At 36.9% G+C, this 16,128-nt stretch overlaps 1 protein-coding gene across 7 annotated transcripts in view; it reads right to left on the bottom strand.

Annotated features, from left to right (window-relative positions):
- The window catches only part of LOC128202933 (protein mono-ADP-ribosyltransferase PARP12-like), a 107,418-nt gene that overhangs the window by 57,401 nt on the left and 33,889 nt on the right, over positions 1-16,128 (bottom strand). For 6 of the 7 annotated variants that reach the window (XM_052904116.1, XM_052904117.1, XM_052904118.1 and 3 more), the window contains exons 2-5: positions 4,193-4,964; positions 2,295-2,379; positions 1,342-1,514; positions 443-617 (exon numbers count right to left, since the gene is read on the bottom strand). In XM_052904116.1, coding sequence (XP_052760076.1) covers positions 443-617; positions 1,342-1,514; positions 2,295-2,379; positions 4,193-4,929 — 1,170 coding nt within the window. In that variant the 5' untranslated portion in view covers positions 4,930-4,964. Of the gene's footprint in view, positions 1-442; positions 618-1,341; positions 1,515-2,294; positions 2,380-2,865; positions 2,958-4,192; positions 4,965-16,128 lie in introns of those variants that run through there. The other variant, XM_052904121.1, reaches the window with a different exon arrangement.

Below are 16,128 nucleotides of genomic sequence, written 5' to 3'. Positions count from 1 at the left end.
GTAAGCCTGCCATGCTTTTCAGGCAAAACAAATAAAAATGGCTCTTGAGCAGGAGCTACAAACATAAAACAAAGTTTGAGTAAAGGACAGGGTGCTGCAGAAGAGGGACCGGGGGTAAAGGGGGCACATTGTATTGGGCTGTGAAAACTTGAACGTTACGAATTTGACCGAAAATATTAGGAGTTGTGTTTAAATGAAGTCATATTTAGTTTCAACTGCCTAAAATATAATAACTGTATGCATTTATTATCATAGTTTAAATCAAGACAAAATAAATATTTAATTATCTTAAGCAATTAATTCTACAAAGGCAGAAAGGTTCACATGCTGAATTAAGGGCAGAAGTGTGCTACCAAAAAAGGACAGACAGCAGCACCATTCCATAACTCTTATAATTAAACGCTATAAAGCATGAAACATAAAGGTTAACTATGACACTTACATCACCATATTTATTCCAATCCCCATTCTCTGCCATCCAAAACCACTGCCAGCTTGTTGCAAGGGGGTGCGAATCCAAAATTGCCGACGTCTCTGTTGACACCCGATGGAATGTCAGTTGCTTGCCTCCACCCTCTCCTTTCATGGTCTTGAACTTCAGTTGCACCAACATAGCTCTGTGATGGAGAACAATAAACATGAGATAGAGTAGTTTTAAGATTATAATTTCGAAAACCGAAATAGTCACAGGTCTGGAACGCCCATTACAATTTTTCTTTTTCTAAACGTCACAATTGCCATCATATGACCAAAACATATAAACAAGACATAATATGACCACGACCTAGTGCATACCAAGTTTAACCATTCTTTAACAATTATTGAAAAGTTATTGATCATAAACGCAATGTGACACAGAAGATGACACTGTTAATGAGAATAACACTGTCTAGTGTTGTTGCAAACATATTGAATAAGTGATTTGTAGATTGAATATCAATGGTGTTCTCGACTTGTAGACTAATATGTGCTACTGCTGTTGTTTTTATATTTACGCAGTTATTTAACAACTGTTGACTTTTGTTTTTTCTCATTCTAACAAGGGCTTTTACCTACAATTCTTAAAGCCAGAGTGATGACCCTTGCAACACATATGTGTACTATCTCTGGCAACATGTATAGCATGTTTCATTTAACTATCTTTAACAGTTTTTGAGTAATTACCAATGGTCTGCATAAATAACGCCAAAAACGACACCAAGTCTATCACAATACTTAGACCTTTTATCTTAAAAAACAGAATAGCTAATAAAACGATCAGATAATTTCTTACTGCTACAGAAAAATATTCCATTAAATTTAAATAATGCCAGCTTTGTCAAACTAAATAGACCAACATACCCAATAAACAATTTGTATTCAACGTAGGCTGGATCGCTATAGTGCAGTTCCATACGCATGTTTTCCTGGGGTTCGACTGTTTCCCAGTTAGCACTATCATCAAACCGGTAGAACCACTGGTACAGTAGTTCACAGTGGTAATTAAAACACCTTTCAAAGTACGCGCATCGACTCTGCAAAACAAGAAATCAACGAAAACTCAACGTTAACGTGCAAGGCGCATGAAACTTGCGAGAATATTTATAGATGTGTTAACAGGGGTAAAGCCAATTTGGATGTTGCAAACTAGGGATCGTATTCATAAAGAATCTCAGTGTATTGTTTTACTCGAAGTGATCATTTTTTCACCAGATTTATTTTCACCCTCTACTGCTCATCAAATTGATTTATTTGCAACCATTATCTAGACTATTTTCTTGCTTATTTTCATACTTTGTTGTACAAACATTGTTAATTTTCTTTCATTTCAACATAAAAACGGCAATTTTCCTAAATTAAACATTTAATCATAATTTCTTTTTGAACACAGCGCCATGAACAGGACCCAGTCAAAGTCCCTAACCCCCTTTTAACTTTTTTTTTTAATATTTTTCTATCACTATTTCAACTAACATACACAATGTGAGTGCCAATATAGCTGACTACCCCTTGAAACTTTATACATTTTCATGTCAATATCTTGAAGGTTTTTAAAGCAATGACCATTATAAAACTTTTGTACCACCAAACTAGGACAACAATACCACACTGTATTTCTATCTCTTATTTACATGCACTAGTCTGTTGTGTTTTTTTCAACAAGAATTAGCAAAGCCAGAGTTATGGGCCTCACCGCACAACCCCAGCGCCGTCACCAAAGCAATGACAATAACTCAGCTTAATTATTTAATAAAACATTGATGTTAACTTTAATTATTTCGTTCCAAAATAATACAAACTCATGAAACACTCACCTTCAAGTGGTAAATGCATATCTTCTTGTTAAGGATGTTGTTTGCCGCAGTTTCTGATACCATATCTGATGTTGCCTGCCTCACTCTGGAGACAGAAAAAAGTCTCAAAATTTCAAATGTTTGCCGTTATGACATTTTTCTGTAGGCAACGTGGTATTAATGACAGAGAAAATAAGTAAGAACAAAATATACTCTGAAATAATAAAAAATAAAAAAGTTCGAAAGTACAATTAGAATCCACTACTTATAAGGTCGAGTATTTACTCCGCCCATAAACCCATATACGATACACAATATCCGTTATATATACCCGGCAACAGGACTTGGGCGTGTCAGTAAACCCTTATACGAAGCATAACACCCATTAGCCATACATGCGAACAGAACTAGTGACTGGGCGTTCCCATAAACCCGTATGCAATACACAACACCCTTAAGCACACCTGCCAACAGGACTGGGGCTTGTCCATAAACCTTGATGCGAAACACAATACCCCTTAGGCACACCTACTAAAATGACTTGGGCGTGCCCATAAACCCGTATGCGATACACACCACCCATAAGGCATACCTGCCAACAGGACTTGGGCTAGCCCGCCTGATATTGAATGGCACCCCTTGGTTTTGGGATCGCATGGCTCTAGCTGGCCTCGTGGCCCTTGTGGTTTGGATGCAATTCTGTTTTTTGTTAATTTATAGTATGTATATAAGCTTCCATATCGTAGGTTTTTCATTAAAGTGCAAACAAGAGCGCAACCTGTCGCAAAATACACCTATTCTTTTTTTAGGACACCAAGTTTGATGATAACTTGGTTATACGTAAGCCCAATTTAGAGAGCCGATACCGTTAATTTAGATTTTTGCAAATTCAAGGGTCATAACTTTGACTAAGGCGTTGTAGCTGGTTATCGAACCTTACCGAGATATTGATATAATACCCATACACATACTGACCAAATTTGGTGTTGATTGGACACAGGCCTATGAAGAAATTGAACGGGCAAAACGGTTTTAAGGTAATTTCTATAAATAAAGGGAGACAACTCTCAAGTGACTGGTGTCATATGGCTTCTTTACGAACATGTCCATGATGTTATGCCAATACACATACACAATGGTTATGAAACTTATTGGAGATATTATTTTGTGATGATTGATCAAAGGCTTCTTAATTAATTGGTCACACATTATATACAAAACTGGAAATGTGTCCATAGGACACGGATGCCCCCATATGCCGCGTTTGTCACAAAAGCAAGAGCAATTATTTTGTCCATTATCCATAAATTTGCATCAAAATTAAGTCTTCCACAACCTTATAACATCAAAGACATTCATAAAAGATCTCATGAGTCTATGACTAATAATTTTGAAGTAATGAGCGACACAAGTTTAACAAGAACCAAAATGATATTTTGTTCATATTCAAGGGCCATAACTCTGGTTTTACTAAGTGCAGCGGTAAACAAAACCACAGGTACAACTCCATCACCCCATTAACATTCCCAATAGGTTTCATGACTCGGAAGTAATATAGCTTCGGAGTTTTGAGCGACACAAGTCAAGAAATGCCATGTTGTGCTTATTCAAAGGCCATAACTCGGGTTCTACTGAATGCAGCTAGAAACGAAATCATTCATCAAATGTAATTTGAAACATATGGTTTTTCACTTTCTTTTTATTTTAAAACAAAGTTCATTCAAACTACTTAAGTAAGGAAATGCATACGTAATTTGTAGTTTTAATTTAAAAATAATGATGCCAACATTCAAAGAGTAATGTGTTTGTACAGGCATGACATTGGTATAGGTATTGATGATTAATCGATCATTGTTTGGGACTCATTATTGATATTCGCTAGTAAAATTTGGTCCGATTCCAAACACTAATGTACTAACCTTTCAACCATCGGTTCAGGAATAGGTCCATCTCTTCTGGAAAAATTCCCGTCATTTGCCTGCATTATTTTTCTGAATTCTGCTAAATTCTCCTTTGGTATTCTTCCCATACTGATGCCATGCTTCTCTAAGACATTCCTTACTGTACTCATATGGATGAAATGGCTTCTTTGGCAGTTCTTTCTCTTACATCCCTGTATTATGTTGTTTTTACATAAATGCAGAAATGGGCATGGTTTTCCGGCTTCATCATTTCTGCATCCACCCGCCCTGTTGTAAAACTCACATATTTGGATTGGACGTTTAAGGAGATCTTCAACAAGAGGCATTGGTAACTGATCCAGTAAGAGTTGACTCAGAACTTCCATGTTATGGGAAGTTGTTAAGTCATGCCCAACAATACAAGGATTGTGTGTGCAGTTTCCATATAAAATATACCTCTTACAAATATGTAAGCCTTTGCAGACCGAGATGTTTCCCGGACAGATCTGGTTTGAACAATGCATTTCACATACCTTTACTTTGATATCAAGACGGACAAATAATTGTCCATCTTTAAACAACTCAAACTGATCGGCATAGTTCCTAAGCAGACTTTCAAATTGTCTTTTCTCGATGAGCGACTTGAAGTTAGCATGTAGATCTGCAAATCCTATCACATTGTTCGGTTGTGACGCCAGAAGTCTTATCACTCTGCGAACAATGTCATCCTTATCTTGATCCATAGCCATCGCCATTTTAAAGCACAATATGCAATGAAGTTTTGTGTGAACTGAAAATAAATAAATATTTGTTTGCAACAAGCAGATAAGGACCGAAGACTGGTGAATTGGGGATAAAAACAAAACTACATAATAGCAGTCTCAATGCCATAGTAGTCACAACATGTTAGGTATATTTATTATTAAAGCTACATGTTAAAATATACAATATATAAAGTTGTACGTCATTGTTTTTTGCGATCATTTCCTTTTTAGTAACATTATGAATATAAGAACACTTCCTGAATTTAAATCAATATGGTTTTAAATTAACATATTATTGAAGAGACCCTATAAATGTATATCAGTCGTCAACTTGTCTCCAGAATACTTTTTCAAACCCGAACTAAAAACTGTCGGTTGGAATAAAAATCATGTTAGAGATATGAAATAAGCAGTGCATTGCAATAATACCGAAACATAGATTGGCTCTAAAAAGCAGTCTTTCAGTGAATAAGTTTGCTTATAATACTGCATTTTATCAGTTAATCTGACGCATATTGCATGAAACAAAATGTTTGTAACAATGATGATCCCCATATGGCCAACCATCATTTTTTTTTTTTTTTTTTTGGGGGGGGGGATTAAGGGTAATACGGGCTTGAAGACAAACGCGAAGCGTTTGTCTGTACAAGTCCTCTTACGGTTTGTACGTGTATGCAAGGGACTACTTCTTTTTGCCGGAGTGATAGGCATTAAAACATTTGGGCACCACTGTGTTGTAATATGATATCGGCTACTTGCGAGTGGCCAGGCTTTTCAGCAGTCTGTAGTTAGCTAGCGTCGAATAAACATCGTAAACTACATAGCAGTCTTTATCTATCATCCCTATAGTTAATAAATAATACGACATGGTGGCAGCTCGGGATTAAACTCAACAATAATATTGGAACTATTTGCACTAGTGTTAATAAACAAAATGGCAAATTTTAATTTCCAACATCCGGATAAATTTGACTTCCAAAGGCAGAAACAGTGGGAAAAGTGGTTAAAACGGTTTGAGAGATTTAGGCTTGCGTCAGGATTAGGAGACGAAGAAAAAAAAGACGAAGAAGTGCAAGTTAACACTTTAATTTATTCAATGGGACCAGAAGCAGAAGAAATTATGTCATCGTTCATTCTTTCGAATGAAAACAGCAAGAAATTTGACACTGTAGTGGAAAAACTCAATCAACATTTCATTCCTAAAAAGAACGTTATCTTCGAGAGAGCCAAATTCAACCAACGATCACAAATGGCTGGTGAAAGCGTGGACAGTTTCATCACAGAACTGTACCATTTGGCAGAAACATGTGAGTTTAGGGACTTACATGATAGTTTAATTCGCGACAGGATTGTGGTTGGAATCAGAGACCACAAATTGTCCGAAAGACTGCAGCTTGACCCAACACTGTCGCTAGAAAAGGCGGTGACTGAGGCCAAACAACGAGAGTCGGTTCGAGCCCAACAAGCGGTAGTAAGAGGCGAACCGTCATCTACAGTTGAGGCAGTGACAAGACGGCAACACAAGACTCAGGGGCACCGGAACTGGAAGCCAGAGAAAAAACCGGTCCCATCTACGCCAGCAAGCAGGGATTGTCAGCGTTGTGGCAACACGCCGGGGCACCCTCGAAATAAGTGCCCGGCAAAAGATGCGAAGTGCCGTAAATGTCAAAAAGTAGGACACTTCCAAAATAAATGCCGCTCAACCGTTGGAGCCGTGAACGAGGCTAGCAACACCGAGCATTCCGACAAAGACGAGTCCTTTCTTGGTACAGTACGGGCAACAACGACCACGGACCCGTGGAAAGTGACACTAACCGTAAATGATGAAGCGGACGTGACGTTCAAAATCGACACCGGGGCAGAGAAACTGTTTAAACACATGTTTGGAGTGAAAATACAGAAAACTAACAGATCATTATTTGGCGCAGGCAATTCTAAATTATCAGTTCTGGGTAAATTCCAAACCACAATTGAATCTTCATCAAAAATGTGTGTTACAGAAGTGTTTGTTGTAAAAAGTTTGGAATTTCCTCTCCTTGGCCGACCTGCTATTGAGGCTTTACAAATTGTTCAGGTAAATGATTTTAAATACATTTCATCTGTCAAAGCATCGTATGAACAAGTATATGAGAAATTCCCCATTGTCTTTAGCGACAAATTAGGTAAAACTGATTGGGAATACAAAATCACATTAAGTGAAAACTCAAAGCCGTACTCATTGTCTACACCGCGTCGAGTACCATTGCCTTTAATAAAAAAAGTCAAAGCCGAGCTAGAGCAAATGGAGAGATCGGGGGTTATTTCAAAAGTATCAGAGCTGACCGAGTACTGTTCGCCAATGGTAGTAGCTCCTAAACCAAATGGTCAAATTAGGATATGTGTAGATCTGTCAAAATTCAATCAGTCAGTAAAACGAGAGCGTTTTCAATTACCTTCCGTAGACGAGTCACTTGCAAAGCTCGCTGGAGGACGTTTCTTTTTGAAAATTGACGCACGCCACGGTTTCTGGCAAGTAAGATTAGCACTCGAATCGCGACATTTAACTACATTCATAACCCCATTCGGTAGGTTTTGCTTTAATGTCTAGCCATACGGTATAAATGCTATGCCAGAATTCTTTCAGAGAAAAATGTCAACAATGTTAGAATGAGTACCGGGCGTAGTTTGCAAAATGGACGACGTCCTCATATTCGGTGAGAATAAAGATGAACATGATCAGCGTTTATTTCGCGTGTTAGGGCTCATTTCTGAGACTGGCATCACACTGAACAATGAAAAATGCCAGTTTGGTAAACACAGTTTGACATTTCTAGGTCATGTTGTAGGTCAGGGCACAATTGGGGCCGACCCAGCCAAAGTGAAAGCAATTATTGACATGCCAAACCCGCAGAATATTTCAGATATCCGGAGATTTCTTGGAATGTGCAATTAATTAGCAAAGTTCACGCCAAACTTAGCACAAATGTCTAAACCGTTGCGAGACCTTTTAAAGGACAAAAACTCGTGGTTCTGGGGTCCAGATCAAGAATCGTCCTTCCAGAAATTGAAAGAGGAGTTAAGTTCTCCCAAGGTTTTGGCCCAATATGATCCTAATAAGGAAACAATGGTCTCAGCAGACTCTTCTTCATTTGGCATGGGGGGAGTTGTTAGGCAAAAGCAGGGAAGTACATGGAAACCAATAGCGTTTGCTTCTCGTTCGCTACCTGAAGCAGAACAAAGATATGCTCAAATAGAGAAAGAATGCCTTGCATTAACATGGGTTTGCGAAAAGTTTCAAAACTTTTTAATAGGATCCAAGTTTGTCTTAGAAACGGATCATAAACCGTTAGTTCCTTTATTAAGTACGAAAGACTTGACCGATTTACCTGCTAGAATCCAGAGGTTTCGCATGCGCCTTATGCGTTACGATTTTAGCATTGTTTACATAAGCGGATGTAAACTGGTTACAGCCGACTGTCTATCAATGGCACCTCTGTGAACGTTAATTAATAAAAAATCAGAAAGTCTGCAGTCCGCGAGTGACGCATATGTTCAAATGATTTTCAATGACATCCCAGCGACCGCTAATCGACTGGAACAAATTAAGTCCCTTTACAAAGAGGATAATATCTGTACACAGCTTTTGTTGTATTGTAAACAAGGGTGGCCAGATAAGTCAGCACTTCCTGAATACATGAAACCATACTGGTGTTATAGGGGTGAGATAACTGTTCAAAGAGGTCAATTGTTCAAAGGAACGCGACTAGTAATACCAAACACATTACAGTCAGAAATGATTGATAGACTTCACGATGAAGCGCATCAGGGAATTTCAAAATGTAGGGAGCGGGCAAAACAATCTGTTTGGTGGATTGGTTTGAGCTCGGCTCTAGAAAAGGTTGTAAAGGCATGCCATAAATGCATTGAAAACGGTTGCGATAGAGCCGAACCGCTTATGCCGTTCGAATTTCCAGAACGCCCTTGGCAACGCGTAGCAACAGACTTATTTGAACTAAAAGGTCACAAATATTTGTTAGTAGTGGACTATTTCTCGCGTTATATTGAGCTGGCAAAACTTTCAAATGCTACAGCAGCATGCGTAGTAAATCACATGAAGTCCATTTTCGCGCGACACGGTATACCAGAAATAGTATTTAGTGACAACGGGCCGTGTTACAACTCAGCGACTTTTAAAAAGTTTGCACGTGAGTATGGATTTGCACACCATACTTCTAGCCCAAAAATGCCTCAAAGTAATGGTCTTGCGGAAAGGTCTGTAAGAACTATTAAAGAGATGCTGAATAAATCAGAAGACCCGTATTTGGCACTGTTGTCATATCGTGCAACGCCATTGCACAATGGATTCAGTCCGTCAGAATTATTAATTGGCAGAAAATTAAATACGTCAATACCGGTTAAACCCGAAACTTTAAATCCAAAGTGGCCAAATTTAAAAATTGTCCGAAATCGGGAAAATAAGATTAAAGGTCAACAAAAAATAAATTTCGATACAAGACACAAGGCAAAAACTTTGCCTTGCCTAAAAAATCGCGACCGAGTTCTTGTAAAAGATCAAAACAAGTATGGGGTAATTGAATCACAATCTGTATTCCCACATTCATACAATGTTGAGACGGATGAAGGTATTATCTGCCGGAATAGGCGCCATCTTATAGAAACTCCCAGGCGGCCTAATGGTCAGCAGGATGGTCAAGGAGAACAGATGGTTCAGATTAATGAGAGTGATAGTGAAAATTCTTTATCTTCATGGGAAAGTAAGGAGGAGACCGTGGAAGCAGGGAATGGTTACGTAACAAGATCAGGAAGATTGTCAAGAAACCCAGAAAGACTAATCGAATCGTGTTAGTTGAAATATATTATATGTTTCATATAATAATGCTATATTTGTTTCAGAAGTAAACACCTCTAAATGATACATTCATTAAATTACTTATTAACTTAAAAGGGAGGTGTTGTAATATGATATCGGCTACTTGCGAGTGGCCAGGCTTATCAGCAGTCTGTAGTTAGCTAGCGTCGAATAAACATCGTAAACTACATAGCAGTCTTTATCTATCATCCCTATAGTTAATAAATAATACGACACACTGAACCGTGAAAATGAGAACCAGAAAAGCTCGTCATACATTGTTCATATAAAGCGCGTGCATGCCGGCAAGCAAATTGTACATGTTTAGGGCGGGGTTTGACCTCCGTTAACCAATGAAAATCAATACGGAAATACCCGAGGTACATTTACAATCCACCTTCGGCACTTCCATAAAAGGAGTGGAGAACGCATATAATGAATACACGTCTAAAGAGTACTACTTTAGACCGGAAATTATATTTCATAACTCTGCAATAATAATACAAAACGAACAGGATTTGTCATAACAATAGTGTTTTTTTACCCCACATCTTAAAAAATACCGTTTAAACTGTATATCTAAATAATTAAGTTAAATGTATTTATGCGCATTTTACGACAGCTGATTTAAACAATGATTTGCATATAGGCACATTGCAGGTGCGCGTGACGTCTTCCTTCAATGTGTCTATTATATAGAAACTTTCATCATGATGCAATAACATGGATTTAAGGTTGCTTTCACGGTGAGTTGTACTAAGAATTATACTTGTTATTGTAAATTCAATCGTTCATACGTTGCTGTTTGGACACCATAATGACATAACGTTGTTTTTTTACGGATAATTAACAAGCTAAATTGATGCAATCGGTATCCAGATAATATGACCTTCAGGTCATAATTTATGACTCATCACTATACATGCCAAACTAACTGTTAACTGTGCGATTGTGTACTTCGTTGTATTGTATTGTAAAATTAAAGTATTGAATAAAAATGTTAAAACTTAAGTAGTGAAAACTAAATCTTAAAAAACATTCCTTTTTCATTAAAAACCATTGTGCATGCTTATGGCATACCTGAGAAGAAAAGTGAGCCTGGTGTGGGGCTCAGACTCACGACCGCAGGAACACTAGCACGGCGCTCTTGCCAACTGAGTTAAATGGGCAGCTGGTTTCAACTCACAGAGATTAGACTCGTCCGTCCATTAAAGGGGCTGTCTCACAGATGATAAAATAGCGAAAAGAAAAGAAAATTGTCGAAAAATATCATAAATTTGGCATCGATATGTGACACAGTCCTTTTAACCATTTAGGCCGACATGTGGGTAACCTGAGTGTAATTATGCCCAGTTTAAAAATTAAAAAAAGTTTACAGTATTGAATTAATATTTTTGTGATGGCTTACTGTAGTGGGGCAGATAACTCGCGAATAATTTAAGCGATAAAGATGTGTGAATGAAATTACAGAAAAAACACTTTAGCACAAACAATGAAATCAAATGTTTAGTAATTCATAATGTGATTGACAGGGGAGGGTTCGGGATGGGTTTCCCCTCCCGACAACCATCAAAGTTGGCATGTTTGACCTGGTTTCAACAAGCATTATAATGTGAGTATTATAGATTATGAACTTGGGGGAGGTTTAAGCATAAAAGGCAGTGTTTCTTTTTGGTAGAATTACATGATAACGCTAGAGCTTACAGCGTCTTACCGGTGATTTTTTTAACAAGGTTTTCAGAAGGATACCTTTAGGCGAGATGAAATGTATTGACATGTCTCGCTTAAACTGGCACATATTTCCGCACAGAATTTCTTTAAGTTAACCTCTTTTCAAAATTAATCAGCTGAAGGCATGTTTAAGCATGCAAGACAGTTTTAAACAAACTCTTTCCTACAACGTAAAAAATGACATTTAATTAATTAATTATTTAAATGGGGTGGGTTCGGGAGGGTTTTTCCCCTCCCGACAAAACCCCTCCCGACAAGCAATGTTAATAATACCTTTTTTCTCCTGCATATAATCAGAAAATGCGGGGTCATCAGTTCAGCTCAAAAACAGTGGCGTTTTTTGCAATATTTTTCAGAAGTTTTTAACAATTGCTTGTAGATCAGTGATTTTTCTTCATGCAGTGTGCAATTTACTCTTCCTAACAGCTGTTTCGACTTGAGATAGAATATGGTCGAGAAATATCTTCTTCTCAATTTGTTCTTAAAATACAGTCTATATGAATTACTTAAAAAAGGATATTGTTTATGTAAAATTAACAAGACATTTACAATGCATAGCAAAATTCAAAACATTTTTATTATGTATATGCTTTGTGGTGATTTATAGACATTTATAAACAATAAAAACAATCTTTCACTGTTTCAAACATATTGAGATATTTTTTACTGTTTGAAATTTCAGCCAGCTCTCAAATAAATATTGAATCCCATCAATTTAAACTGGTAGGCCGGAGATGTGTTAATTGAGTATGTTGTATATACTATAAGGGTGTCAATGATTGTATATTGGGTAGGTGTTGTGTTATTTTCATTCTTATTTGAACAGACCCGGGAGGAAATGATGATGAACCAGCCAGACAGCCCACCTGCCACCCCGCCGAGCTGTACTTGGTGTATGCCAACATGCCGACATGCTAAAATTTGTTAGCACTTCAAGATCATATAATGGAAAATTGTATCCAAACTGAAGTATAAAGTGAGTAAGTTTGGAGATATAAGCCCATTGATACTGTTTGTTCCATATCTAAATGAATTTCTTTAATGTTGTTTGTCCATCATTTCTGGTGCGGCTTTGATAATAATATTATTTTCTAATGAAGCTGCTGACTAGTATTAGTCTTTGGTCTGTATTGTGCATCTATTCGCACATTTTGTTTGCTCTTTTAAGCAAACATCACATAAATTGCAAATTCTATAAGCAATTAATCAAAACTTACTACACATTTGCTGCAGAATGATGTTTTATTTTTGCACCAGTCAATTGTAACCAAGCCCCCCCCCCCCCCAGGTCCGGGGAATAGCCGGGACTTTGACTTCCAGTCCAGCCAACCCGGGGTAAAATCCCCGCCCCACAAACTGATGGTTAAACCCCGGCCAAATGCCCACGCACCTCCGCTAAATTTGGCGCTAAAGCAAAACTACCGCTGTCACCGGGGTCACCTGGAAAGTTAAAACACGGCCCTTTTTTCCCGGTAAACCCCCGGACCTGGGTGGGGGGGGGCTTGGATACAATTGACTGAAGCATTAGTGTGCATATGATTTTCAGCTTATGGTCAAGAAAACATCTACTTCAACAATCACAGCAACACAATGAGATCCCTATTTTAAAGAAATAATGCCACCTTTCATTAATTCATTAATCAATTCTATCAATCATTCATATATATTCATTAATTCATTCATTTATTCAGTTTATACATTGAAAAACTTGACATGTCTCAAGGCAAAAGAAATAAAAAAGTGAGCCGCTTTCATAAAGATAAGAGCCTTGTCCCATCATGCATTAAAAAACAAAATAATACATTATAAATGTCTTAAAAACCCTAATTTATTGCTTATTTCAATAGCCAGCCTGGTTGCTGTAGCCACAGAGGAATTTTCAAGGACAAGAACCAGTGCTGGTCAAAATGTGGTCTCGTGTGGTTTTCCATACCGGTTCTCGGCAAGGATTTCCGAGAAAGAATACCATCTCCAAGTAAGAAGAAATTCTAAGCATGTCTGGTTTTAATGCTTTCAAAATGCATCTGGGTACGCAATAAGATGAGATTAACATTTGAGTTGTTAATAACTGATTGAAAATGTCCAAAAGACTATATATTTCATAAAATTGTCCTGAAAATCCTTGAATTCATGAACTTTTCTGCATATTTATCACATTTATGATTCATAAAAGACTGTGTATGCCTCAAATGAGTGTTTACAGGCCTTTTTCAAACTTTAACAGTAGTTGCAGATAGTTTTATTAGTGTAAAACATTGCTTTTGTGTCTTGATTGCAGATCATGATGTGCCAATAAGCTCCAGTTAGCTGCGGCTTTTCCACCCCCCCCCCCACCCCCGGCTGTAGTCCTGCAATCTGAATCCAGGAGATGCAGCTCTGAATCCAATATTTCAGAAGAATGAAGATGTTAGTCATTTCTGTAGTACTTGTTTGTGTGTAAATGATTCCAAAGAGTGAGTTTTATAGCAAATCAGGTGTTAATAAGCATCTTACAGACAATGGTGAAGTGCTGTACTAATAATGCCAAATCTAGCCTTCAAAACAGATACTTAAAGTATTTTTTTTAAATGGGCATAATAATGTTATCTCTGCATTTTCTACATCATGTAGCAACCTCATACATGAAAACACTAGCAGTTGTCATGAATCTTTCAGTTTTTGTGTTTTATTTGCCGTTTCCTTTGTTGCGCCATTTGTCCCAGAAGCATACAATTTGGCATATATAGTGGTGTTTAGACTGTCTATAAACACATAATCACTAATTTACTTTTGTTAAACTGAACAGTTCTGTTACCTTTGAATATAAGTGGACCAGAAAAGCAAAATTTTGACAAGTTGAAGCGTTTCAGTTTGGCTCTATGTCATTTTTTTATATAAAACACTAAGCCGATGAAGTGGAAAAAACTTATTTTGCTTAGAAAAAAATCTTAAAAGAGTAAGCAGGCCATTTTTGGTGGTCTGTTCTATAGACACTATTTTAAGCTACAAGGAAAACTTTACTTTGTCAAATTATTCCAATGCATAAGGAAAAAAATGCTCTTCAAGGTTTGCAGCTTACCATTTGAGGGAAATGGCTGTTTCTGTTTTTTTATGAAAATACCACAGGTGCTAATACTTGTCTCATTCATTTAGTGTTTAATATATCATTGCCAAACTTTCAGTATGTGTTGCATATAGCCTTAAGTTGAACTATAGGAGTTTTGAAGTCTGTTTCTGAAAAAATGTTGCTTAAATAGGCTCAAGACCACAGTTATCTGCCCCCTGTTGACCAAGACCTGGATGTGAATATAGAAAAAAGAGTGCTTGTGTTCAAGTATCAATATTTTATTAAAGTTGAATGAAAGAGAAGAAACAGGTGGCCTTTTTGCATAGAGCTTAACATAATTTGACACTGTATTGCAAAAACTGATAGTTTTCAGTGTAAAAATTGGAAAAATCATTGCCTGTGGAACTTTGTTAATTGGTTGTTTGTAGCCTCATTCCGTCTTGATCTCAGGGTCATGTCTTACTACTCAATTTTGTGAGAAAACGCAATAGTCCACCCTATGTTTTCTTGTTATTAAATTTTGTGTCTTGGATTGTTCTACAGCAGCCAGTTACTTGTTTTTCAATTGGGACTGTTTTAAAGTAAGAAGCCAGGTTAGTGTCTAAATGAAACATATATTAAAAATAACTGTGGTCTCACACCACATAGCATGCGATTCTAAAAATAGGCTTTTTTTGGTTTTCCCAAGTCTGAGGTGGTAAGCGCTTATTAAAATGTATTGTGAATCTGGTTACAACCGGTGTTTGCCTTATTTCTAAACGACATTTGCAACAAAATGACAGCTATTAAATGTGAACAAACAATAATTACAAAATAAATTGATTAAACTTGAAAGTTGTTATGGTAAAAATCTTATATATATGTATATAAATGTAACTGTGTTCGGTATAATAAAATAAATATTGCATGGTTTCCAGTGTGACAGTACATATTGTCAACATTCGGGTAAATATTTATATAATGACATATTTTGGGATATTACTCAGGACAAAAAAAATGTACATATATGCTTAAGAAGACTTTATATCAAAGTAATAGCACTGTTTTTGTCATAGTTTAGGGATAGAGTTTCTATCCTATTTTTATCAGAAATTAAACAGCTTTTTATGTAATTTATTTTCTGACATGTGTGATACCTGTTTTTTTCATTTATTGTGATTTCTGATGTTAAAGCTGCACTCTCACAGATTGAACGTTTTGACAACTTTTTTATTTTTTTGTCTTCGAACGAACAAGTTTTTGCGTAAATATCCGCAAACCAATGATAAAAGACTTCCGACAAAAGATCAGATCACAGCTTTTCAAATTCCGTCCCCAAAACGATGTTTTATGCATTTTTATTTAACCGTTAGTAATGATTTAAGCCATAAAACATTAAATTTGGAATGGAAATATGAAAATCTGCGATCTGATCTTTTCTCAGCAGTCTTTTATCACTGGTAAGCAGATATTTACACACACAAAATCTAATTCGAAGACAAAAACTAAAAAATAAGTTGTCAAAACAGTAAATCTGTGAGAGCGCAGCTTTAAGTAACAGCAAAATTTTTACTGCATTTTGATA

This window comes from Mya arenaria, chromosome 9 (assembly GCF_026914265.1).
Source record: "Mya arenaria isolate MELC-2E11 chromosome 9, ASM2691426v1".
Taxonomy (NCBI): domain Eukaryota; kingdom Metazoa; phylum Mollusca; class Bivalvia; order Myida; family Myidae; genus Mya; species Mya arenaria.
Note: the sequence above shows the minus strand (reverse complement) of the source record. Positions and strands in the feature narration are given on the sequence as shown.